Source organism: Protomyctophum parallelum (assembly GCF_964188405.1).
Source record: "Protomyctophum parallelum genome assembly, chromosome: 7".
In the NCBI taxonomy this organism is placed as follows: Eukaryota; Metazoa; Chordata; class Actinopteri; order Myctophiformes; family Myctophidae; genus Protomyctophum; species Protomyctophum parallelum.
This window is the reverse complement of record NC_139705.1, coordinates 51,526,568-51,554,059: the sequence shown is the minus strand read 5'-3', so window position 1 is coordinate 51,554,059 and position 27,492 is coordinate 51,526,568. Positions and strand designations below refer to the sequence as shown.

At 40.9% G+C, this 27,492-nt stretch overlaps 1 protein-coding gene across 1 annotated transcript; it reads right to left on the bottom strand.

Moving 5' to 3' along the window:
• Positions 1-334: 334 nt before the first annotated feature.
• On the bottom strand, positions 335-25,930 carry LOC310861198 (troponin C, skeletal muscle-like). The gene is made up of 6 exons (XM_083768547.1): positions 25,787-25,930; positions 20,367-20,421; positions 17,560-17,703; positions 13,964-14,078; positions 6,220-6,356; positions 335-1,014 (listed from the first exon to the last, which is right to left on the bottom strand). The coding sequence occupies exons 1-6, from the start codon at positions 25,787-25,789 to the stop codon at positions 977-979; spliced, it is 492 nt and encodes a 163-aa protein (XP_083624673.1). The 5' UTR covers positions 25,790-25,930; the 3' UTR covers positions 335-976.
• Between the last annotated feature and the right edge of the window lie 1,562 nt (positions 25,931-27,492).

Genomic DNA, 27,492 nt, shown 5'->3' with positions numbered 1-27,492 from the left:
TTTCTGTGGACGTGTGTGTGTGTGTGTGTGTGTGTGTGTGTGTGTGTGTGTGCGTGCGTGTGTGTGCGCGCGCGCGTGTGTGTGCACACGTGTGTTTGCGTGTCTATGTCTGTGTGTGGTCAAATGTGCACATTGTCAGTAGTATTAGCAAATCCAATCAGGTCATATCCTGTATCATTATCCATAATGCAAGTGAAATAACAGCAAATAATGTCACACACACACACACACACACACACACACACACACACACACACACACACACACACACACACACACACACACACACACACACACACACACACACACACACACAGCACAACAGAGAAGAGGAAACAGAGGAGAGTTTGGTTTATTAAGAAAGCACAAACAAAGAAAAAAGTACTGTGGACAAGAACAGGCTGAGAGATTTGAGGAACAGTCAGTCAGTCAGTCAGTCAGTCAGTCAGTCAGAGAGAGAGAGAGAGAGAGACTACAGTCAGTCAGGGAGAGAGAGAGAGAGGGCCGGGGAGGGGAGGGGGTGGGTGGGGGTCTCGGGGGTGTAGCATTTCTCTCTTGAGCAGCAGCAGGTGCCAAAAGACAGCTGAGAGGCCGACGCGAGGAGACAGCCAGCCAGAGGAAAGGGTCTTCGTCTTAAAAGGTTTAAACAGATATTTTTAGACTGCCCACACTATATACCCCCGTGGGCCGGGTGGCATGAGACATGAGAAGGGAGGGGAGGGTGTCAAAGGAGGAGGAGGAGGAGGGGGGGGAGGTCTTCTACTGTAATGGGGAGAGTTCTAATTGTCCTGTCTTTACAGCCACGTGTTTATAATCTCGCTGGGTCTTTGTGTGGATTCATTTTGTCGTTTTTTGAAAGTAGGACTCGTGTCTTCAAAGGAGTTATATAGTCGAGATTTATGTTGGAGATTATAGTTTTGTGTGTTCTGTCCAAGCAGTTAGGATCTAGTTACACTGGACACTAAGGCAGGTTGATCTAGTTACATTGGACGCACTCCATCATCTTCACAAAGTCTGAATGGGAGAGAGAGAGAGAGAGAGAGGAAGGGAGAAAGAAAAGAGTGTCAATCCAGCCAAACAACCATCAAAACCATCAAATTAACCATGAATTAATGAATGAATGAACAAACGTTTGGACGGACGGATGAATGAATGAATGAATGCCCAACCAGTGGGGCAAGCCAACATGGCTGTTTAAGGAAAGCCAAAAGATAAATGATGAAACTTTTCCTCATCATAATTATAATAATAATAATTGCCAAAATGGAGAAAATAGAATAGGGGCTCCATCTTGCACTACTATCCCTAAACGTATTTGCCATTTCTTACTATTTTGAAAAACCTTTTAAAATATAGTTCAACTATAGCCGATTGACATTGTGAGCTTGTAGATCGGCTATTTGTACTATTTTAAAAGGTTTTTCAAAATAGTAAAAAAATAGCAAATTAGTTTAGGGATAAAGGTTAAGGGTTAAGATATAGCCATATATGCTGATTGTTGTTCTATTTCTTTAACTTATAGCATCTGCTTATACATCTCATAACATGACATACAGATTAGAAATAAATCAACAGATACAGATAAGGTTTAGGGTGAATTGAAATGATTAATTAAGTTAATATTGTGTTTGTGTGTTATGTTTTCATAAATAATAGTTGAATAAGGAGCCTTACTTTTTAACTAATGATGAAATGATTGGTCAAACTTTGTTCTCTTCTTCTTTTACTAAATATAATGACAGTTTAAATCTCAATAACAACATTGCAGGCTATACGGACGGTAAAACCAAGTTCCATGAAGCCTTTTACGTCCACCTACAGCAGGGGGTTTCAAAATCCTGACTGTTTTCTTGAAAAAGCTACGTTTTTCTGTCAGTCGTTCTCAAACACTTTCATGTTACTTTTCACGATTCTTCAAAAATAGCAGACCTACAAGCTCGTAGCGCGCCACTCGGTGGCGCGCTATGAGCTTGTAGATCTGCTATTTTTCAATAGCTAAAGCTTAAGGCCCATTATTTGAGCCACGGACCACCATTTGATGAGATGTGTAAGCCCAAGCAAGATCTTGGAATATTTTGTAGTCGTTGGATAAGATTCTGTCCTCATGTACGCTGTATTGATGTTGGTACCATTAGGAGAGATAACAGGCAAACGTTGATCAAATTGATCAAAATAACAATTCTTCTACATTCTCTAATTGCGTAGAGTTCCTGTAAATTAACTGATGCAGATGTTTAACAATAATTTTAACTTCTTACGCTCTCAGGAGTTAAAGATCTATAAGGGTCCATTTGGTTACCAACTATCCATTTAGCTTGCCGCGGACCACCTGGACCCCCCCCTCCCCCCCCCCTCAAGGACCACTGGTTGAAATCCACTGACCTACACTCGTCTTCAGAATAACAGCTGTCTGTGTTTGTTTTTCTACGCATCCATTCTTAGACTTTCAGCTCTCTGCTATTTTCATCCACGGCTTCCCATGTCACAGAAGCATATTAGCCTATAAGCCCGGGGAAGATTGAGATGTTTGTGCATATTTGCAGGTATAACCATTATATATTATGCTTTCTCCCATGCAGTATATTGTTCGTATTGTACCCAATATGAGACGACTCTGATTTTAAGATGACACCTATTTGTTAAGACTCATTTGTCAAATAGTCTATAGTCCCCGATTATAATACGACCCCGTTTTATAGGAAATTTCCATTGGAAAAAAACATAGTCTTTATAGGCTATATTCAGGCCAATAGGGGTATGTGATAAGATCTAAAATGGAAGCACGCATATCACAAAAAAAGAGTTGACAGGTGCTGAACAAAAAATATACATACAGAAAGCAGGTATAGGACTATATGTTCTTAAGCTCCCAGTAGTATTTTATCAGGGCTACAGTATGTCTCTAGTAATTACAGGTTTGTGGGTGATTTATGTATTTAATGAGTCAATTTGGCTGTCTACTAGAGAACAGATGACTCATCCTCTCAAAGTCCATGCTGGAGGTGAACTGCACTTTATTGTGAAATGGTATGTTTTTCTGTGAACGTGTGTGTGTGTGTGTGTGTGTGTGTTGTGTTGTGTTGTGTTAGCTTACGCATGTTTTATGATATTAAAATGCTTTAAAAAAAAAAAAATTATGTGATGTATTCCCATGCTTTTTGTTCTTGCTTAATGTAAATCGCTCTGGATTAAGAGCGTCTGCTAAATGCCTAAATTGTAAATTGTGTTGTGTTGTGTTGTGTTGTGTTGTGTTGTGTCGTGTTGTGTTGTGTTGTGTGTGTGTGTGTCACTGTGTGTGCGTGTGTCTTGAACATAGCTCACAGCACCCTCTTGTGGAGCCAAGCTGTAAAACCCCACAGTAGAGCCTCCTGTGTTCAATGTTTGTTTTAAAAACGCCATTGACAATGAAGGGAAATATTGTCTCTCAGTCATTACGCCATATTGTCTCTGTATTGTTTTAATGGCGTTTAATGTTTGTGTCGGCATGCCGTTTGTGTCACATCACCATTACATCACCTAATCAACATGAGTTAGACTATATTAGGTGCCCCTCACTTCACACGGGTGTGATTTATTTTAATACTATATAGATGTATGTTGGTCAGCTACTTCACATGGTTATTTACTCTAGATATAATAGATACATCCCTTGACTCCTTCAAAACCGCTCTCAAAGGGCACCTATGGACGGCTGCAATTCGAAACTGGCCTCTGTAAAATCTGAATCCCCCCCACCGCCCCCCCCCCCTTTTCCCCTCACTGTATATGTATCCTTTCCCTTTTTGCTTCCTATATGATGAATTCCTGTTCTGTTCTTTAGCTACATAGAAGTGTCTCTAAATGTTTTGATGAATTGAACAATGTGGACCCTGTTGTAAACAAGTGTAATGCTTAATTGGGTCGTCCACTCACAGTTAACAGTCTTTGTATTGAGTTTGTGCTTGAAATGTACTGTAAATTCTACAAACTGTTAATACATATTTAAATCAATCAATCAATCAATACACGCTTGATCACAAATGCTAAGAATGATTTGTGACTAAATATATTTGTGACTAAATGGCGCCCCCCACTGGTTGCCTTGGAAAATGGCACCATGGTTCCCTTTAATTAAGCCACAGGCCCACAGCTGTGGGTGGAAAGACGCCAGCAGTAGAGATACAGATTTCAACTGCTCGCACACGCACAGTAACAGCGCAGTTTGAATTGAAATAAATAAATAAATACTTTATTATGTGTTTATTTGAACCCTGCGCTCGTCTGTTTTAGAGACCTTTATTTAGTATTTAGTCTGGAGCCGTTTCTTGTTTAGTTTCCCCCCGTTTTTATTTTGAAACCTTTACACTCACTCACACACAACACAAACTCCTGCCATGAATCAACCTTGCAGTCATCGTCAATCAACATCGACAACAAGTGAGTAAACAACAATTAATAGGCGACTATTTGTTATACATATGGGGGGGGGTTGACAAATTAAGTGCCCCCTTTGAAAAAAAGTATGCCCCCTTGCTGATTTGTGCCTGGAGACGGCACTGTTGTCACTCTGTCTGGATATATGATTGTGTCTGCTAATAGAGACTGTCCTTAGAGACTTTCCCCATCAGGACACGCCCCCCTCATCTAGACTGAGTGGCAAAACATTGAGCAGCATTTATGGAGCGTTGGAGTTTGGAAGCGCTCGTTGTAAATCACTCAACCGTCCTGCCGTACCACCCGTTTCTAAATGTCACATGATGCAGGAGGCAGCAAAATGTGGTGTTATGGAAAACAAGCACTTCCAAACACTGACACTTAGAAAAAATAATCAAATGCAGGGCATTTCTTCTTGACAGAAAGTAGCTCTTAACGTTTCTATGGTGGATTTTCACGAAACAAAAACTTTGCAGATAGAAAGAGGATAATTCAAGCTTTTCGTTCAGCTGCAAATGTTGGTGAGTTTAACATTGTTTAATGCAATTAGACAGGACTTTAATGTTGGTGAGTTTAACATTGTTTAATGCAATCAGACAGGACTTTAATGTTGGTGAGTTTAACATTGTTTAATGCAATCAGACAGGACTTTAATGTTGGTGAGTTTAACATTGTTTAATGCAATCAGACAGGACTTTAATGTTGGTGAGTTTAACATTGTTTAATGCAATCAGACAGGACTTTAATGTTGGTGAGTTTAACATTGTTTAATGCAATCAGACAGGACTTTAATGTTGGTGAGTTTAACATTGTTTAATGCAATCAGACATGACTTTAATGTTGGTGAGTTTAACATTGTTTAATGCAATCAGACAGGACTTTAATGTTGGTGAGTTTAACATTGTTTAATGCAATCAGACAGGACTTTAATGTTGGTGAGTTTAACATTGTTTAATGCAATCAGACAGGACTTTAATGTTGGTGAGTTTAACATTGTTTAATGCAATCAGACATGACTTTAATGTTGGTGAGTTTAACATTGTTTAATGCAATCAGACAGGACTTTAATGTTGGTGAGTTTAACATTGTTTAATGCAATCAGACAGGACTTTAATGTTGGTCAGTTTAACATTGTTTAATGCAATCAGACAGGACTTTAATGTTGGTGAGTTTAACATTGTTTAATGCAATCAGACAGGACTTTAATGTTGGTGAGTTTAACATTGTTTAATGCAATCAGACAGGACTGTTCTGTGTGGATGAATGGGCTGTCAAAGGCCAGAAAGTATAGTTTTTTGCCACTCAGTGTAAAAAACTTCCAGGTACGATGATGTCATGTCCATACCCTCTATCAGTATGGTTCCTGACCTGGGGGGGGGGGGGGGGGGGGGGGGGGGGCTTGTTGTCAGCCATGTTCTGTTTGGAGGTGGTCCAAATCACTATGGTTCTGTTCTGACCCACCTGGGGGCTTGTTGTCAGCCATGTTCTGTTTAGAGGTGGTTCTAATCACTGGTTCTGTTCTGACCCACCTGGGGGCCTGTTGTCAGCCATGTTCTGTTTGGAGGTGGTTCTAGTCAGAATGGGTTAATCAGACCAGTGTGTGTCCAGTGGAAACCTCGTATGAATCTGATCTCAGGTCAGAATGGGTTGACATGTACGCGCGCGCGTGCGTGCATGCGTGCGTGTGAGTGTGTATGCATGTTTGTTTGCAAGCACGTGGGTTTTCACTTTTCAGCTTATGTCAGTGGGTCATTATTGTTCTATAAATGCATGCGTGGTAAATTGGAGACGAGAGCTGAATCTCACCATCAAAGTCAATCTTTCCGTCTTTGTTTGCGTCCGAGTCGGCCATCATCTCATCCACCTCTTCCTCCGTCAGCCCCTCACCGGTGAGGCGGATGATCTCTCCGAACTCCTCGCGGTCGATGAAACCATCTCCGTTCCTGGCACACAAAAACATTGATTGGTTGATTGATTGAAGTATTTATTAACAGTTTGCAGAATTACAGTACAATTCAAGCACAAACTCAATACAAAGACTGTTAACTGTGAGTGGACGACCCAATAAAGCATTACACTTGTTCAATTCATCAAAACATTTAGAGACGTGCAAATAGACACTTCTATATAGGCAAAGAACAGAACAGGAATTCATCATAAAGGAAGCCAAAAGGGAAAAGAAACAGTGTCAAGTTGAATCACTGAGCACTCACAGAGACATCACAACATTTTTCACACAATTTAAAACCCCTCTCTGACTCAAGAACAGCAACATTACTGCAACTGATATGTATTATCAGCAGATTCAGCACCCTATGATGTGTTATCAGCGCCCTCTAGTGGACAAATGAGATGCAATCACCTCTAGTTCTGAACATTACAGAAGCAGTCAACATGTAATAATGATTTCATACCTGGTGGCCTCCTGCATATGTTGGTCAAATAAACATGAGATGGTTAGATTACACATTCACTCATAGAGATACAAACACATGCTCTGATGAAGGCTGCATAGAACATAAACATGAGATGGTTAGATTACACATTCACTCATAGAGATACAAACACATGCTCTGATGAAGATGAGATGGTTAGATTACACATTCACTCATAGAGATACAAACACATGCTCTGATGAAGATGAGATGGTTAGATTACACATTCACTCATAGAGATACAAACACATGCTCTGATGAAGGCTGCATAGAACATAAACATGAGATGGTTAGATTACACATTCACTCATAGAGATACAAACACATGCTCTGATGAAGGCTGCATAGAACATAAACATGAGATGGTTAGATTACACATTCACTCATAGAGATACAAACACATGCTCTGATGAAGATGAGATGGTTAGATTACACATTCACTCATAGAGATACAAACACATGCTCTGATGAAGGCTGCATAGAACATAAACATGAGATGGTTAGATTACACATTCACTCATAGAGATACAAACACATGCTCTGATGAAGGCTGCATAGAACATAAACATGAGATGGTTAGATTACACATTCACTCATAGAGATACAAACACATGCTCTGATGAAGGCTGCATAGAACATAAACATGAGATGGTTAGATTACACATTCACTCATAGAGATACAAACACATGCTCTGATGAAGGCTGCATAGAACATAAACATGAGATGGTTAGATTACACATTCACTCATAGAGATACAAACACATGCTCTGATGAAGGCTGCATAGAACATAAACATGAGATGGTTAGATTACACATTCACTCATAGAGATACAAACACATGCTCTGATGAAGATGAGATGGTTAGATTATACATTCACTCATAGAGATACAAACACATGCTCTGATGAAGATGAGATGGTTAGATTACACATTCACTCATAGAGATACAAACACATGCTCTGATGAAGGCTGCATAGAACATAAACATGAGATGGTTAGATTACACATTCACTCATAGAGATACAAACACATGCTCTGATGAAGGCTGCATAGAACATAAACATGAGATGGTTAGATTACACATTCACTCAGAGATACAAACACATGCTCTGATGAAGGCTGCATAGCCGAAGCGCGTCATTGTTCCTTTTTGGTGTTTGAAATGTGAGTATACTTTGTCCCCCGCTTGTTTCATTTTTGGATGTGCTACCTTTTTGGAATTTTTTTAATTCCTATTTTTTTGACCTCCTGACCTGTACATACAATACAAACACACACATTAGTCTATCCTACATAGACACGCATGCACACGCGAGCACACACACACACACAAGCATGCGCACCCATACACACACACACGCACGCAAGCACTGACATGCACGCACCCACGCACGCGCGCACACACACACATATGCACGCACACCGCGCACCAGTAATAAGTGTCGTATAGTTATGGTGGATAACGGAACAGTAATAAGTGTTGTATAGTTATGGTGGATAACGGAACAGTAATAAGTGTCGTATAGTTATGGTGGATAACGGAACAGTAATAAGTGTCGTATAGTTATGGTGGATAACAGAACAGTAATAAGTGTCGTATAGTTATGGTGGATAATGGAACAGTAATAAGTGTCGTATAGTTATGGTGGATAACGGAACAGTAATAAGTGTCGTATAGTTATGGTGGATAACAGAACAGTAATAAGTGTCGTATAGTTATGGTGGATAACAGAACAGTAATAAGTGTCGTATAGTTATGGTGGATAACGGAACAGTAATAAGTGTCGTATAGTTATGGTGGATAACAGAACAGTAATAAGTGTCGTATAGTTATGGTGGATAACAGAACAGTAATAAGTGTCGTATAGTTATGGTGGATAACAGAACAGTAATAAGTGTTGTATAGTTATGGTGGATAACAGAACAGTAATAAGTGTCGTATAGTTATGGTGGATAACAGAACAGTAATAAGTGTCGTATAGTTATGGTGGATAACGGAACAGTAATAAGTGTTGTATAGTTATGGTGGATAACGGAACAGTAATAAGTGTTGTATAGTTATGGTGGATAACGGAACAGTAATAAGTGTCGTATAGTTATGGTGGATAACAGAACAGTAATAAGTGTCGTATAGTTATGGTGGATAACAGAACAGTAATAAGTGTTGTATAGTTATGGTGGATAATGGAACAGTAATAAGTGTTGTATAGTTATGGTGGATAACGGAACAGTAATAAGTGTCGTATAGTTATGGTGGATAACAGAACAGTAATAAGTGTCGTATAGTTATGGTGGATAATGGAACAGTAATAAGTGTCGTATAGTTATGGTGGATAACGGAACAGTAATAAGTGTCGTATAGTTATGGTGGATAACAGAACAGTAATAAGTGTCGTATAGTTATGGTGGATAACAGAACAGTAATAAGTGTCGTATAGTTATGGTGGATAACGGAACAGTAATAAGTGTTGTATAGTTATGGTGGATAACAGAACAGTAATAAGTGTCGTATAGTTATGGTGGATAACAGAACAGTAATAAGTGTCGTATAGTTATGGTGGATAATGGAACAGTAATAAGTGTTGTATAGTTATGGTGGATAACGGAACAGTAATAAGTGTTGTATAGTTATGGTGGATAACGGAACAGTAATAAGTGTCGTATAGTTATGGTGGATAACAGAACAGTAATAAGTGTTGTATAGTTATGGTGGATAATGGAACAGTAATAAGTGTCGTATAGTTATGGTGGATAACAGAACAGTAATAAGTGTCGTATAGTTATGGTGGATAACAGAACAGTAATAAGTGTTGTATAGTTATGGTGGATAATGGAACAGTAATAAGTGTCGTATAGTTATGGTGGATAACAGAACAGTAATAAGTGTTGTATAGTTATGGTGGATAACAGAACAGTAATAAGTGTCGTATAGTTAAGGTGGATAACGGAACAGTAATAAGTGTCGTATAGTTATGGTGGATAACAGAACAGTAATAAGTGTCGTATAGTTATGGTGGATAACAGAACAGTAATAAGTGTCGTATAGTTATGGTGGATAATGGAACAGTAATAAGTGTCGTATAGTTATGGTGGATAACAGAACAGTAATAAGTGTCGTATAGTTATGGTGGATAACAGAACAGTAATAAGTGTCGTATAGTTATGGTGGATAACGGAACAGTAATAAGTGTCGTATAGTTATGGTGGATAACAGAACAGTAATAAGTGTTGTATAGTTATGGTGGATAACGGAACAGTAATAAGTGTCGTATAGTTAAGGTGGATAACGGAACAGTAATAAGTGTCGTATAGTTATGGTGGATAACAGAACAGTAATAAGTGTTGTATAGTTATGGTGGATAACGGAACAGTAATAAGTGTCGTATAGTTAAGGTGGATAACAGAACAGTAATAAGTGTTGTATAGTTATGGTGGATAATGGAACAGTAATAAGTGTCGTATAGTTATGGTGGATAACAGAACAGTAATAAGTGTCGTATAGTTATGGTGGATAACAGAACAGTAATAAGTGTCGTATAGTTATGGTGGATAACAGAACAGTAATAAGTGTTGTATAGTTATGGTGGATAATGGAACAGTAATAAGTGTTGTATAGTTATGGTGGATAACGGAACAGTAATAAGTGTCGTATAGTTATGGTGGATAACAGAACAGTAATAAGTGTCGTATAGTTATGGTGGATAACGGAACAGTAATAAGTGTCGTATAGTTATGGTGGATAACAGAACAGTAATAAGTGTCGTATAGTTATGGTGGATAACAGAACAGTAATAAGTGTCGTATAGTTAAGGTGGATAACAGAACAGTAATAAGTGTCGTATAGTTATGGTGGATAACAGAACAGTAATAAGTGTCGTATAGTTATGGTGGATAACAGAACAGTAATAAGTGTCGTATAGTTATGGTGGATAACAGAACAGTAATAAGTGTTGTATAGTTATGGTGGATAACAGAACAGTAATAAGTGTCGTATAGTTATGGTGGATAACGGAACAGTAATAAGTGTCGTATAGTTATGGTGGATAACAGAACAGTAATAAGTGTCGTATAGTTATGGTGGATAATGGAACAGTAATAAGTGTCGTATAGTTATGGTGGATAACAGAACAGTAATAAGTGTTGTATAGTTATGGTGGATAACGGAACAGTAATAAGTGTCGTATAGTTAAGGTGGATAACGGAACAGTAATAAGTGTCGTATAGTTATGGTGGATAACAGAACAGTAATAAGTGTTGTATAGTTATGGTGGATAACGGAACAGTAATAAGTGTCGTATAGTTAAGGTGGATAACGGAACAGTAATAAGTGTCGTATAGTTATGGTGGATAACAGAACAGTAATAAGTGTTGTATAGTTATGGTGGATAACAGAACAGTAATAAGTGTTGTATAGTTATGGTGGATAACAGAACAGTAATAAGTGTCGTATAGTTATGGTGGATAACAGAACAGTAATAAGTGTTGTATAGTTATGGTGGATAACAGAACAGTAATAAGTGTTGTATAGTTATGGTGGATAACAGAACAGTAATACGTGTCGTATAGTTATGGTGGATAACAGAACAGTAATAAGTGTCGTATAGTTATGGTGGATAATGGAACAGTAATAAGTGTCGTATAGTTATGGTGGATAACAGAACAGTAATAAGTGTTGTATAGTTATGGTGGATAACAGAACAGTAATAAGTGTCGTATAGTTATGGTGGATAACAGAACAGTAATAAGTGTCGTATAGTTAAGGTGGATAACGGAACAGTAATAAGTGTCGTATAGTTATGGTGGATAACAGAACAGTAATAAGTGTTGTATAGTTATGGTGGATAACAGAACAGTAATAAGTGTCGTATAGTTATGGTGGATAACAGAACAGTAATAAGTGTCGTATAGTTATGGTGGATAATGGAACAGTAATAAGTGTTGTATAGTTATGGTGGATAACAGAACAGTAATAAGTGTCGTATAGTTATGGTGGATAACAGAACAGTAATAAGTGTCGTATAGTTATGGTGGATAACGGAACAGTAATAAGTGTCGTATAGTTATGGTGGATAACAGAACAGTAATAAGTGTCGTATAGTTATGGTGGATAACAGAACAGTAATAAGTGTCGTATAGTTATGGTGGATAACGGAACAGTAATAAGTGTCGTATAGTTATGGTGGATAACGGAACAGTAATAAGTGTCGTATAGTTATGGTGGATAACGGAACAGTAATAAGTGTCGTATAGTTATGGTGGATAACGGAACAGTAATAAGTGTCGTATAGTTATGGTGGATAACAGAACAGTAATAAGTGTCGTATAGTTATGGTGGATAACAGAACAGTAATAAGTGTCGTATAGTTATGGTGGATAACAGAACAGTAATAAGTGTCGTATAGTTATGGTGGATAACAGAACAGTAATAAGTGTCGTATAGTTAAGGTGGATAACAGAACAGTAATAAGTGTCGTATAGTTATGGTGGATAACAGAACAGTGATAAGTGTCGTATAGTTATGGTGGATAACAGAACAGTAATAAGTGTCGTATAGTTATGGTGGATAACGGAACAGTAATAAGTGTCGTATAGTTATGGTGGATAACAGAACAGTAATAAGTGTCGTATAGTTATGGTGGATAACAGAACAGTAATAAGTGTCGTATAGTTATGGTGGATAACAGAACAGTAATAAGTGTCGTATAGTTATGGTGGATAACGGAACAGTAATAAGTGTCGTATAGTTATGGTGGATAATGGAACAGTAATAAGTGTCGTATAGTTATGGTGGATAACAGAACAGTAATAAGTGTCGTATAGTTATGGTGGATAACAGAACAGTAATAAGTGTCGTATAGTTATGGTGGATAACGGAACAGTAATAAGTGTCGTATAGTTATGGTGGATAACAGAACAGTAATAAGTGTCGTATAGTTATGGTGGATAACAGAACAGTAATAAGTGTCGTATAGTTATGGTGGATAACAGAACAGTAATAAGTGTCGTATAGTTATGGTGGATAACGGAACAGTAATAAGTGTCGTATAGTTATGGTGGATAACAGAACAGTAATAAGTGTCGTATAGTTATGGTGGATAACAGAACAGTAATAAGTGTCGTATAGTTATGGTGGATAACAGAACAGTAATAAGTGTCGTATAGTTATGGTGGATAACGGAACAGTAATAAGTGTCGTATAGTTATGGTGGATAATGGAACAGTAATAAGTGTCGTATAGTTATGGTGGATAACAGAACAGTAATAAGTGTCGTATAGTTATGGTGGATAACGGAACAGTAATAAGTGTCGTATAGTTATGGTGGATAACAGAACAGTAATAAGTGTCGTATAGTTATGGTGGATAACAGAACAGTAATAAGTGTCGTATAGTTATGGTGGATAACAGAACAGTAATAAGTGTCGTATAGTTATGGTGGATAACAGAACAGTAATAAGTGTCGTATAGTTATGGTGGATAATGGAACAGTAATAAGTGTCGTATAGTTATGGTGGATAACAGAACAGTAATAAGTGTCGTATAGTTATGGTGGATAACAGAACAGTAATAAGTGTCGTATAGTTATGGTGGATAACAGAACAGTAATAAGTGTCGTATAGTTATGGTGGATAATGGAACAGTAATAAGTGTCGTATAGTTATGGTGGATAACAGAACAGTAATAAGTGTCGTATAGTTATGGTGGATAACGGAACAGTAATAAGTGTCGTATAGTTATGGTGGATAATTGAACAGTGATAAGTGTCGTATAGTTATGGTGGATAACAGAACAGTAATAAGTGTCGTATAGTTATGGTGGATAACGGAACAGTAATAAGTGTCGTATAGTTATGGTGGATAACGGAACAGTAATAAGTGTCGTATAGTTATGGTGGATAACGGAACAGTAATAAGTGTTGTATAGTTATGGTGGATAACGGAACAGTAATAAGTGTCGTATAGTTATGGTGGATAACGGAACAGTAATAAGTGTCGTATAGTTATGGTGGATAACAGAACAGTAATAAGTGTCGTATAGTTATGGTGGATAACAGAACAGTAATAAGTGTCATATAGTTATGGTGGATAACGGAACAGTAATAAGTGTCGTAGTTACTTGTCAAAGATGCGGAAGCACTCAGAGAGCTCCTCCTCAGGCTTGCCTGCCTGGTCCTCCTTCAGCAGCTCCACCATCATGACCAGGAACTCCTCGAAGTCAATGGTACCGCTGCCTGACCAATGAGACGAGAGAGACACAGTCAATGGTACCGCTGCCTGACCAATGAGACGAGAGAGACAGTCAATGGTACCGCTGCCTGACCAATGAGACGAGAGAGACACAGTCAATGGTACCTCTGCCTGACCAATGAGACGAGAGAGACACAGTCAATGGTACCGCTGCCTGACCAATGAGACGAGAGAGACAGTCAATGGTACCGCTGCCTGACCAATGAGACGAGAGAGACACAGTCAATGGTACCGCTGCCTGACCAATGAGACCAGAGAGACACAGTCAATGGTACCTCTGCCTGACCAATGAAACGAGAGAGACACAGTCAATGGTACCTCTGCCTGACCAATGAGACCAGAGAGACACAGTCAATGGTACCTCTGCCTGACCAATGAGACGAGAGAGACACAGTCAATGGTACCTCTGCCTGACCAATGAGAGACGACGATGAGAAAAACAGAGTCAATGATACCGCTGTCTGACCACGAGACATGACGTTCATTCTCAATTCATCTTTTCATGTCTTTCAGTTTGCTCTAGATCTCTAGAAAGAACAGCCATAGAATGATTATTGAATTTACTAACACATTTCACCACTTAACCAGGGGTCTATTCTTGGTCCCTTCCATTCTGGTCTCCTTTGTTCCAACGCGACAGGTTGTGTGAGAATGTGGATCTGTTCTGTTCGCCAAATACTTTCACAGATGCCAGTCGTTCAAGTGGCTAAAATGACTATCCCTGAGATGTCCTGGTATACTTTAGGGCTTTAAGCAACTAGTCGACTATTCAACTAGTCGACTATTCAACTAGTCGACTATTCAACTAGTCGACTAGTAAATCCACTAGTTTCTCCTCCCTTTTTTGTAGGCCTCAAGATCAGCTAGATTATAGTTATAGTCACCACAAATGTACAGGTTAATATACAAATATTTTTTTTACATAATAGGTAGGCCTAGTTAAACAACTAGTCGACTAGTCATACTAGTAAAAATCATTAGAACTGAAAGCCCTACTATACCGCACTATATACTATCCTGTGAAGTACTTATTGTACTCTGTCTGTGAAGTACTTATTGTACTCTGTCTGTGAAGTACTTATTGTACTCTGTCTGTGAAGTACTTATTGTACCCTTTCTGTGAAGTACTTATTGTACTCTGTCTGTGAAGTACTTATTGTACCCTTTCTGTGAAGTACTTATTGTACTCTGTCTGTGAAGTACTTATTGTACTCTGTCTGTGAAGTATTTATTGTACTCTGTCTGTGAAGTATTTATTGTACCCTGTCTGTGAAGTACTTATTGTACTCTGTCTGTGAAGTACTTATTGTACTCTGTCTGTGAAGTACTTATTGTACTCTGTCTGTGAAGTACTTATTGTACTCTGTCTGTGAAGTACTTATTGTACTCTGTCTGTGAAGTACTTATTGTACTCTGTCTGTGAAGTACTTATTGTACCCTGTCTGTGAAGTACTTATTGTACCCTTTCTGTGAAGTACTTATTGTACTCTGTCTGTGAAGTACTTATTGTACCCTTTCTGTGAAGTACTTATTGTACTCTGTCTGTGAAGTACTTATTGTACTCTGTCTGTGAAGTATTTATTGTACTCTGTCTGTGAAGTATTTATTGTACCCTGTCTGTGAAGTACTTATTGTACTCTGTCTGTGAAGTACTTATTGTACTCTGTCTGTGAAGTACTTATTGTACTCTGTCTGTGAAGTACTTATTGTACTCTGTCTGTGAAGTACTTATTGTACTCTGTCTGTGAAGTACTTATTGTACTCTGTCTGTGAAGTACTTATTGTACTCTGTCTGTGAAGTACTTATTGTACTCTGTCTGTGAAGTACTTATTGTACTCTGTCTGTGAAGTACTTATTGTACCCTTTCTGTGAAGTACTTATTGTACTCTGTCTGTGAAGTACTTATTGTACCCTTTCTGTGAAGTACTTATTGTACTCTGTCTGTGAAGTACTTATTGTACTCTGTCTGTGAAGTACTTATTGTACTCTGTCTGTGAAGTACTTATTGTACTCTGTCTGTGAAGTACTTATTGTACTCTGTCTGTGAAGTATTTATTGTACCCTGTCTGTGAAGTACTTATTGTACTCTGTCTGTGAAGTACTTATTGTACTCTGTCTGTGAAGTACTTATTGTACTCTGTCTGTGAAGTACTTATTGTACTCTGTCTGTGAAGTACTTATTGTACTCTGTCTGTGAAGTACTTATTGTACTCTGTCTGTGAAGTACTTATTGTACTCTGTCTGTGAAGTACTTATTGTACTCTGTCTGTGAAGTACTTATTGTACTCTGTCTGTGAAGTACTTATTGTACTCTGTCTGTGAAGTACTTATTGTACTCTGTCTGTGAAGTACTTATTGTACTCTGTCTGTGAAGTACTTATTGTACTCTGTCTGTGAAGTACTTATTGTACCCTGTCTGTGAAGTACTTATTGTACCCTGTCTGTGAAGTACTTATTGTACTCTGTCTGTGAAGTTCTGTGAAGTACTTATTGTACTCTGTCTGTGAAGTACTTATTGTACTCTGTCTGTGAAGTACTTATTGTACTCTGTCTGTGAAGTACTTATTGTACTCTGTCTGTGAAGTACTTATTGTACTCTGTCTGTGAAGTACTTATTGTACTCTGTCTGTGAAGTACTTATTGTACTCTGTCTGTGAAGTACTTATTGTACCCTGTCTGTGAAGTACTTATTGTACCCTGTCTGTGGAGTACTTATTGTACCCTTTCTGTGAAGTACTTATTGTACTCTGTCTGTGAAGTACTTATTGTACCCTGTCTGTGGAGTACTTATTGTACCCTTTCTGTGAAGTACTTATTGTACTCTGTCTGTGAAGTACTTATTGTACTCTGTCTGTGAAGTACTTATTGTTCTCTGTCTGTGAAGTACTTATTGTACTCTGTCTGTGAAGTACTTATTGTTCTCTGTCTGTGAAGTACTTATTGTACTCTGTCTGTGAAGTACTTATTGTACTCTGTCTGTGAAGTACTTATTGTTCTCTGTCTGTGAAGTACTTATTGTACCCTTTCTGTGAAGTACTTATTGTACTCTGTCTGTGAAGTACTTATTGTTCTCTGTCTGTGAAGTACTTATTGTACTCTGTCTGTGAAGTACTTATTGTACTCTGTCTGTGAAGTACTTATTGTTCTCTGTCTGTGAAGTACTTATTGTACTCTGTCTGTGAAGTACTTATTGTACTCTGTCTGTGAAGTACTTATTGTTCTCTGTCTGTGAAGTACTTATTGTACTCTGTCTGTGAAGTACTTATTGTACTCTGTCTGTGAAGTACTTATTGTACTCTGTCTGTGAAGTATTTATTGTACTCTGTCTTCAACCTTCAACACTCTTGGGGGCACAAAATGCCATACCCCGTTTTGCTTTCTATGTAAATTCCACGTTCATAAACGTTGATAGAGAATATGGTCGTTCCCTCTACTCTAGGGTGAACATTAAGACAAGATCTCACCGTCTTCATCCACCTCTTCAATGATGGCGTCCAGCTCCTCTCTGGACGGGTTCTGGCCCAGCATCTTCATCACCGTGCCCAACTCCTTGGTGCTGATGTCACCGCCGCCGTCCGTGTCAAACATGTCGAAGGCAGCCTTGAACTCTGAAGAGATCAAATGCATTGGTTGGCCCCTAGGGTAGGTACCCTCACAAAAAACAGTAATCCTGGTCACTAAACTGCCTCCCCCTGGCCAGCCGGGGCGCCGGATGGAGGGGAAAGGAACTGGTTGGAATAACGTGTTCCTTCCACGCGCTATACGTCCAACCAGGGAAACTCCCCCCTGTCAGGTGTAAAGGAGCAACTTGGACACTCAGGCATGAAGGAAGCATGAGTTCAAGTCCGTTGCTCTCCCCTTGTCCCCCATATATGGGGACTAGGTTGGTCTCCCCTTGTCCCCCATATATGGGGACTAGGTTGGTCTCCCCTTGTCCCCCATATATGGGGACTAGGTTGGTCTCCCCTTGTCCCCCATATATGGGGACTAGGTTGGTGGAGGGTGTGTAGAGCCCAGGATCACATTAGATGATTGACACAGGGGTGAAAAATGGGTTACAAAATCATGGGATGAAATATAAAAAAACAAAAACAGTGGGAGGACAGGACGGCATAAGCACGTTAGCACATTATGTAACGTACTTAACTTGACAGATCAACTACTGTACCAACTATACTATCAGCAAACTTGATCAATCATTTTCCACATTAATCCGTGAGGTAGCAGGATGCCACAGAACAGTGTTGATTTCGTCGACTAAAACTAAGACGATAAATGTTTGCCGACTACCTTTTTTACACTGAAAAAAAGACTATTGTCAATTCTATCAACAAATATAAACTAGACTAAAATGTTAGGAATGGACTAGTGGACAAGAGATCCAACATATACTGTACATCATTTGGTTGCATGCTGAAAATAGCCGATCTACAAGCTCACAATCAAGCTGTGTGCTTGTAGATGTGTAGATTTTCAGCAAGTGTAAAATCGGTCATTACGACGACATCAATGCCCCGCCAAAATACATTTTAGTCGACTAAATCAACTGTAGATTACTAGATTTAGTCGACTGAAACTAGACTAACACTAAAACATTCTTGGTGACTAAAATGTGACTAAAACTAAATGAAAACTATTCAAGAGACTATGACTAAAACTAAGTGCTGTCAAAAACAACACTGCCGCCACAGAAACCAGGGAATTAGATTATAGGCCTGCATGTGTTTTAATCAGCTGTGGAGTGAGAGTATAGCAGGACTCAAACACTGGCCTGTAATCATGTGTTTTATTCAGCTGTGGAGTGAGAGTATAGCAGGACTCAAACACTGGCCTGTAATCATGTGTTTTATTCAGCTGTGGAGTGAGAGTATAGCAGGACTCAAACACTGGCCTGTAATCATGTGTTTTATTTAGCTGTGGAGTGAGAGTATAGCAGGACTCAAACACTGACCTGTAATCATGTGTTTTATTTAGCTGTGGAGTGAGAGTATAGCAGGACTCAAACACTGACCTGTAATCATGTGTTTTATTTAGCTGTGGAGTGAGAGTATAGCAGGCCTCAAACACTGACCTGTAATCATGTGTTTTATTCAGCTGTGGAGTGAGAGTATAGCAGGACTCAAACACTGGCCTGTAATCATGTGTTTTATTTAGCTGTGGAGTGAGAGTATAGCAGGACTCAAACACTGGCCTGTAATCATGTGTTTTATTCAGCTGTGGAGTGAGAGTATAGCAGGACTCAAACACTGGCCTGTAATCATGTGTTTTATTTAGCTGTGGAGTGAGAGTATAGCAGGACTCAAACACTGACCTGTAATCATGTGTTTTATTTAGCTGTGGAGTGAGAGTATAGCAGGACTCAAACACTGACCTGTAATCATGTGTTTTATTTAGCTGTGGAGTGAGAGTATAGCAGGACTCAAACACTGACCTGTAATCATGTGTTTTAATCAGCTGTGGAGTGAGAGTATAGCAGGACTCAAACACTGACCTGTAATCATGTGTTTTAATCAGCTGTGGAGTGAGAGTATAGCAGGACTCAAACACTGGCCTGTAATCATGTGTTTTATTCAGCTGTGGAGTGAGAGTATAGCAGGACTCAAACACTGGCCTGTAATCATGTGTTTTATTCAGCTGTGGAGTGAGAGTATAGCAGGCCTCAAACACTGACCTGTAATCATGTGTTTTATTCAGCTGTGGAGTGAGAGTATAGCAGGACTCAAACACTGGCCTGTAATCATGTGTTTTATTCAGCTGTGGAGTGAGAGTATAGCAGGACTCAAACACTGGCCTGTAATCATGTGTTTTATTTAGCTGTGGAGTGAGAGTATAGCAGGACTCAAACACTGGCCTGTAATCATGTGTTTTATTCAGCTGTGGAGTGAGAGTATAGCAGGACTCAAACACTGGCCTGTAATCATGTGTTTTATTCAGCTGTGGAGTGAGAGTATAGCAGGACTCAAACACTGGCCTGTAATCATGTGTTTTATTTAGCTGTGGAGTGAGAGTATAGCAGGACTCAAACACTGGCCTGTAATCATGTGTTTTATTCAGCTGTGGAGTGAGAGTATAGCAGGCCTCAAACACTGACCTGTAATCATGTGTTTTATTTAGCTGTGGAGTGAGAGTATAGCAGGCCTCAAACACTGACCTGTAATCATGTGTTTTATTTAGCTGTGGAGTGAGAGTATAGCAGGCCTCAAACACTGACCTGTAATCATGTGTTTTAATCAGCTGTGGAGTGAGAGTATAGCAGGCCTCAAACACTGACCTGTAATCATCTCCTCGCTCAGGAAGGAGCGAGCATCACTTTGGGCGTCGGTGGGCTGAAGGGAGATGAAGAACAGAATTAAAGGTGAGCTGAAGGGAGATGAAGAACAGAATTAAAGGTGGGCTGAAGGGAGATGAAGAACAGAATTAAAGGTGGGCTGAAGGGAGATGAAGAACAGAATTAAAGGTGGGCTGAAGGGAGATGAAGAACAGAATTAAAGGTGAGCTGAAGGGAGATGAAGAACAGAATTAAAGGTGGGCTGAAGGGAGATGAAGAACAGAATTAAAGGTGGGCTGAAGGGAGATGAAGAACAGAATTAAAGGTTGGCTGAAGGGAGATGAAGAACAGAATTAAAGGTGAGCTGAAGGGAGATGAAGAACAGAATTAAAGGTGGGCTGAAGGGAGATGAAGAACAGAATTAAAGGTGGGCTGAAGGGAGATGAAGAACAGAATTAAAGGTGGGCTGAAGGGAGATGAAGAACAGAATTAAAGGTGGGCTGAAGGGAGATGAAGAACAGAATTAAAGGTGGGCTGAAGGGAGATGAAGAACAGAATTAAAGGTGAGCTGAAGGGAGATGAAGAACAGAATTAAAGGTGGGCTGAAGGGAGATGAAGAACAGAATTAAAGGTGGGCTGAAGGGAGATGAAGAACAGAATTAAAGGTGGGCTGAAGGAGATGAAGAACAGAATTAAAGGTGGGCTGAAGGGAGATGAAGAACAGAATTAAAGGTGGGCTGAAGGAGATGAAGAACAGAATTAAGGGCAGAAAGGGCCGTGAGAAGCATTGGTTAAAGGTGCAAGTGTAGAAATGCACTCAAAAATTGCATTCAAAACCAAGATCTACATGTACTTTACTTAACTTTATTTGTATTGGTTTATTTGGACGGGACGGAGTATATTAATATTAAAATTTTATAGCGTAAATACAGCGGATTTAGCAGAGATGCTAATGTCCATCCATATAGTCCCAGAAATGTTGATTTGCTTGTGATCCAAAAACAATGTTTCATTTGATTCACCTTGATTTCAGACATAAATTACCCCTTCAACAGTTAGAGCCAGTTGTAGCCTAGAGGTTATTGGCAATTTCTAATTGCCTGACCAATGAGAGACGACGATAAGAAAAACAAAGTTAAAAGAAGAAGGGAAAAACGGCCCAATATGCAGTTAGGCTTCCATGTGGATCTCACACTTCATTAGTGGTGTAAAGTTACTAAGTACTTAAGTACAATGTTGTTGAGGTACTTTTACTTTACTGGAGTATTGTAGCAGCTTGTAGCAGAGCTACAAGCTCGTAGCGCGCCAGCTTGTAGATCTGCTATTTTTCAATAGCTAAAGCATACCATAATGCTAACACCAAAATGGGTTCCCGCCCCAAAATGGGTTAAGGCAACCGGCCGGTTCCACGCGCTGCACAAGGTGCCCTTTTTTTCACTTGAGCACCTGCCCCTCTAAATGTCTGTGCACGCCACTGTCCTGCCCCTCTAAATGTCTGTGCACGCTACTGTCCTGCCCCCCTAAATGTCTGTGCACGCCACTGTCCTGCCCCTCTAAATGTCTGTGCACGCCACTGTCCTGCCCCTCTAAATGTCTGTGCACGCCACTGTCCTGCCCCTCTAAATGTCTGTGCACGCCACTGTCCTGCCCCTCTAAATGTCTGTGCACGCCACTGTCCTGCCCCTCTAAATGTCTGTGCACGCCACTGTCCTGCCCCTCTAAATGTCTGTGCACGCCACTGTCCTGCCCCTCTAAATGTCTGTGCACGCCACTGTCCTGCCCCTCTAAATGTCTGTGCACGCCACTGTCCTGCCCCTCTAAATGTCTGTGCACGCCACTGTCCTGCCCCTCTAAATGTCTGTGCACGCCACTGTCCTGCCCCTCTAAATGTCTGTGCACGCCACTGTCCTGCCCCTCTAAATGTCTGTGCACGCCACTGTCCTGCCCCTCTAAATGTCTGTGCACGCCACTGTCCTGCCCCTCTAAATGTCTGTGCACGCCACTGTCCTGCCCCTCTAAATGTCTGTGCACGCCACTGTCCTGCCCCTCTAAATGTCTGTGCACGCCACTGTCCTGCCCCTCTAAATGTCTGTGCACGCCACTGTCCTGCCCCTCTAAATGTCTGTGCACGCCACTGTCCTGCCCCTCTAAATGTCTGTGCACGCCACTGTCCTGCCCCTCTAAATGTCTGTGCACGCCACTGTCCTGCCCCTCTAAATGTCTGTGCACGCCACTGCAAACGAGACATGACGCCACCAAGGGAGCTGTCTCTGAAATGGACTCATTAATTAAGGCTGGGACGTAGAGGAGGGTCGTGCGTCAGTCGTTAGTGCACGTCTTCTAATCCCCCCCGACAGCTGAGTGCTCGTGTCAAATGCCACGCAGGCCTTAAAATGGGAAAGACAATTTCCGATGAAGAAGAATGTCAGCGTTATTGTTCTTACAACCCGAGACAACTGCAACATAATTACAGATCACTGGTTCCCAAACCTTTTTCATGTCAAGGACCCCCAAATTGACACTAATTAGCCCGCGGACCCCCATTTGAAGAGATATGCCAGGGACCCCCCCCCCCCCCCCCCCCAGGGACCCCCCCATAAGAGAAGATTTGTACGGCTCTAGCAGTGATTCTCAACCCGTTTAATTTCAAGGACCCCCAGTTTGACATGCATTAGTCTACGGACCCCCCATTTAATGTCATTATCTCTGAGACCCCAATTTATATAAAATAAATAAATAAATAAAATAATCAATGTTAATTTAACTCTGAGAGTGTACAAAATAGACCCTAACGGGTCCATTTGGTTCCATTTGTACACTCTCAGAGTTACAGACCCATAAGGGTCCATTTGGTTCCATTTGTACACTCTCAGAGTTACAGACCCATAAGGGTCCATTTGGTTCCATTTGTACACTCTCAGAGTTACAGACCCATAAGGGTCCATTTGGTTCCATTTGTACACTCTCAGAGTTACAGACCCATAAGGGTCCATTTGGTTCCATTTGTACACTCTCAGAGTTACAGACCCATAAGGGTCCATTTGGTTCCATTTGTACACTCTCAGAGTTACAGACCCATAAGGGTCCATTTGGTTCCATTTGTACACTCTCAGAGTTACAGACCCATAAGGGTCCATTTGGTTCCATTTGTACACTCTCAGAGTTACAGACCCATAAGGGTCCATTTGGTTCCATTTGTACACTCTCAGAGTTACAGACCCATAAGGGTCCATTTGGTTCCATTTGTACACTCTCAGAGTTACAGACCCATAAGGGTCCATTTGGTTCCATTTGTACACTCTCAGAGTTACAGACCCATAAGGGTCCATTTGGTTCCATTTGTACACTCTCAGAGTTACAGACCCATAAGGGTCCATTTGGTTCCATTTGTACACTCTCAGAGTTACAGACCCGTTAGGGTCCATTTGGTTCCATTTGTACACTCTCAGAGTTACAGACCCATAAGGGTCCATTTGGTTCCATTTGTACACTCTCAGAGTTACAGACCCATAAGGGTCCATTTGGTTCCTGGGGACCCGGAACTCCCTTAAGGACCCCTGAGCACAAACACACCCAGCTTTTTAGTAGGCCTACCATTATAGTATAGTTACACATTAGTGGTGGAATCACACCATTTAACCCATTCTGACCTGAGATCAGATTCATACGAGGTTTCCGCCGGACACACACTGGTCTGATGAACCCATTCTGACCTGAGATCAGATTCATACGAGGTTTCCGCCGGACACACACTGGTCTGATGAACCCATTCTGACCTGAGATCAGATTCTAAAAATGTCAGTCGCTCTTCGATTTTTCAAAAATAGCAGACCTACAAGCTCGTATCGCGCCACTCGGTGGCGCGATATGAGCTTGTAGATCTGCTATTTTTAAATAGCTAAAGCATAACATGATGCTGACACCAAAATGGGTGCCCGGTCAGAATGGGTTAACAAGATCATGACGGACAATAGAATTTATGTTATGATATATAAATATTATTATTATTATTTGTAAACCAGGTATTCCTAACGTTCATCCTATACTCAACTTCATCTAAATCATTGAAAACCTTATTCCATTCTCATCCCCTTCCTCCTCAACAAAGCGTATTGTCTGTCTGGACGCTGTTTGAACTCAACCCGACAAGCTACGCTATTTGCAGGCTCAACTTTAAAGGCTATTTTTATGGTGACAGTGCCGGGGGGGGGGGGAGATTTGAGAGGGATTTGTGTAAAGGTGCATGCCCGCAGTTAGGACACACTGGCAATGTCCTCTCAGTTTACACATGGCTTGAATCGATGGTACAGTAAGTTCAACACATCTATCTAATCCAGTGAATTTAGGCTTGGATGTAAAGAGCTGGAATCCACGATAAAGAGAAAAGATGTCAGTCACTACACACAAGTTTAACACAACAAATGGCTTCAACGACTATCCGATGTACGGTACTTTATAACAACTTTACTACTAACCAGGAGAACTTCAATCAAGTATTTTTAGTCCTCCTATCTACAATAACATTCCAGCAAGAAATTATTTCCAAATGTAACACCTATTCAGGAAATCCAGTACTGCACCCCAGCTGTGTTGAACAGCTGGATTTGCTTGACGTGCGTGTGCCTGTGTGTGCGTGTGCCTGTATGTGTGCGTGTATGTATGTGTGTGCGTGTGTGTGGTGTGTACAGATGCACGTGAGCGACATTCACTGAGACTGCATCTATTGTGTGAACTCGGGGGTTCATTTTCATGGCAACTAAAATCCCAATCTTCTGCCGTTTGACATGTTCCCCTCGTCCATAAAAAAGAAAGAATAAAACTGCCTCCCCCTGGCCAGCCGGGGCGCCTGATGGAGGGGAAAGGAACTGGTTGGAATAACGTGTTCCTTCCACGCGCTATACGTCCAACCAGGGAAACTCCCCCCTGTCAGGTGTAAAGGAGCAACTTGGACACTCAGGCATGAAGGAAGCATGAGTTCAAGTCCGTTGCTCTCCCCTTGTCCCCCATATATGGGGACTAGGTTGGTCTCCCCATGTCCCCCATATATGGGGACTAGGTTGGTCTCCCCTTGTCCCCCATATATGGGGACTAGGTTGGTCTCCCCTTGTCCCCCATATATGGGGACTAGGTTGCTCTCCCCTTGTCCCCCATATATGGGGACTAGGTTGGTCTCCCCTTGTCCCCCATATATGGGGACTAGGTTGGTGGAGGGTGTGTAGAGCCCGGGATCACATTCATTAGATGATTGACACAGGGGTGAAAAGTGGGTTACAAAATCGTGGGATAAAAAATATTAAAAAAAGAGAGAAAAAAAGAAAGAATAAAATCCTCAAAACGTTTCCTCAAATCAAGCTTCCTCTTCCTCCTCCAAGCGTCCCCTCTCCTCCTCCTCCTCCTCCTCCTCCCCCTGTCGAGGTCCTTACCATGGTGGCTGTCTTGGTCTCACAACAACAACAGACACCAGAGAGACAACGGGATGGTGTTCTGGGAAAAGAGAAGCTGTTTTACGGTGCCCGTCGGACGCTGTGACACGCAGCACTGTGGCCACCGTCACCTCCTTCCATAGCATTATGTACCCTTTGCATCCTCATAACCACACCTTTACGGACAATGATCAGGATTGGGCGAGAGGCTCCCCCCCCCCGCTCGGACGGACGACAAACGACCAATGGCCTCATTGCTTGGGTCCCGTCTGTAATGTGTGCCCACTGTGATAGCATAATCCCTTTGACTGACATCCCCTTGTGTCGAGACTTATGCCGATCCCCCACATTTAGATAAAGGACAAGAGCTGTCATCTCATTGACGTTTATATATATATATATATATAAATAAAGAAGAAAACAGTGCAGGCGTCGGGCGTTGAGGGGGGGGGGGGGTTATTTTGGCAGAGGATCAGTTGGGCATCTAACACTAGATAGATATGCTTTCATTTCACATGCTGCACATTGACCAAGCTCATACTGTCTCTCTCTCTCTCTCTCTCTCATGCACGCACGCACGCACGCACGCACGCACGCACGCACGCACGCACGCACGCAAAAGCATGCACGCCCTGGCTTAACACCCCGCCACACAGATACTTGCACCCCTCTCTCTCTCTATCTCTCTCTCTCTCTCTCTCTCGTCAACCCACCCATCCATCCCACTGGGAGTTCGTTGCCCCCCTGCCCTTGCAGCCTCCAACATGTCCTTGCACTTGTGTCATGTGTAACTTAAGATCTGTGCAAATGGACTTGGGACCGGGAACCCCCCCCCCCCTCCACACACACACACACACACACACACACACACACACCTCCGAGCAGCTGTAACTCACGACCAACTATCCAACCCATCACCTTTACTACACCCACGCATGATAATAAAGAAATGTCATGCCGCCACTAATTAGATCATGTCAATCAACAACCACCACATCGTCTCATGGACACTATTAAGCCAAACTCTCAGCATGGCTGTTGGTATGTGGTTTATGTTGCTGAATGTTGATATGAAACAGATCGATATGATTTCTCTAATCCAATTATTTTATAGTTGCCATTTGAAAATGTTGGGTAAATTAATTTTCTCTATACTACACACAGGCCAGTGACGACAACCATGATGAACAGAAGCAAAGGGCTTTGTAATGCTCCAGGTAGGTTTAATTATTCACAGCAAAGGGCTTTGTAATGCTCCAGGTAGGTTTAATTATTCACAGCAAAGGGCTTTGTAATGCTCCAGGTAGGTTTAATTATTCACAGCAAAGGGCTTTGTAATGCTCCAGGTAGGTTTAATTATTCACAGCAAAGGGCTTTGTAATGCTCCAGGTAGGTTTAATTATTCACAGCAAAGGGCTTTGTAATGCTCCAGGTAGGTTTAATTATTCACAGCAAAGGGCTTTGTAATGCTCCAGGTAGGTTTAATTATTCACAGCAAAGGGCTTTGTAATGCTCCAGGTAGGTTTAATTATTCACAGCAAAGGGCTTTGTAATGCTCCAGGTAGGTTTAATTATTCACAGCAAAGGGCTTTGTAATGCTCCAGGTAGGTTTAATTATTCACAGCAGGCAGGACTTACAACGTTGTCTTTCTCAAGTCATTCATACTTCATTCCAGTGTTGTTTTTGGCAGCAAAGTTCTATTTTA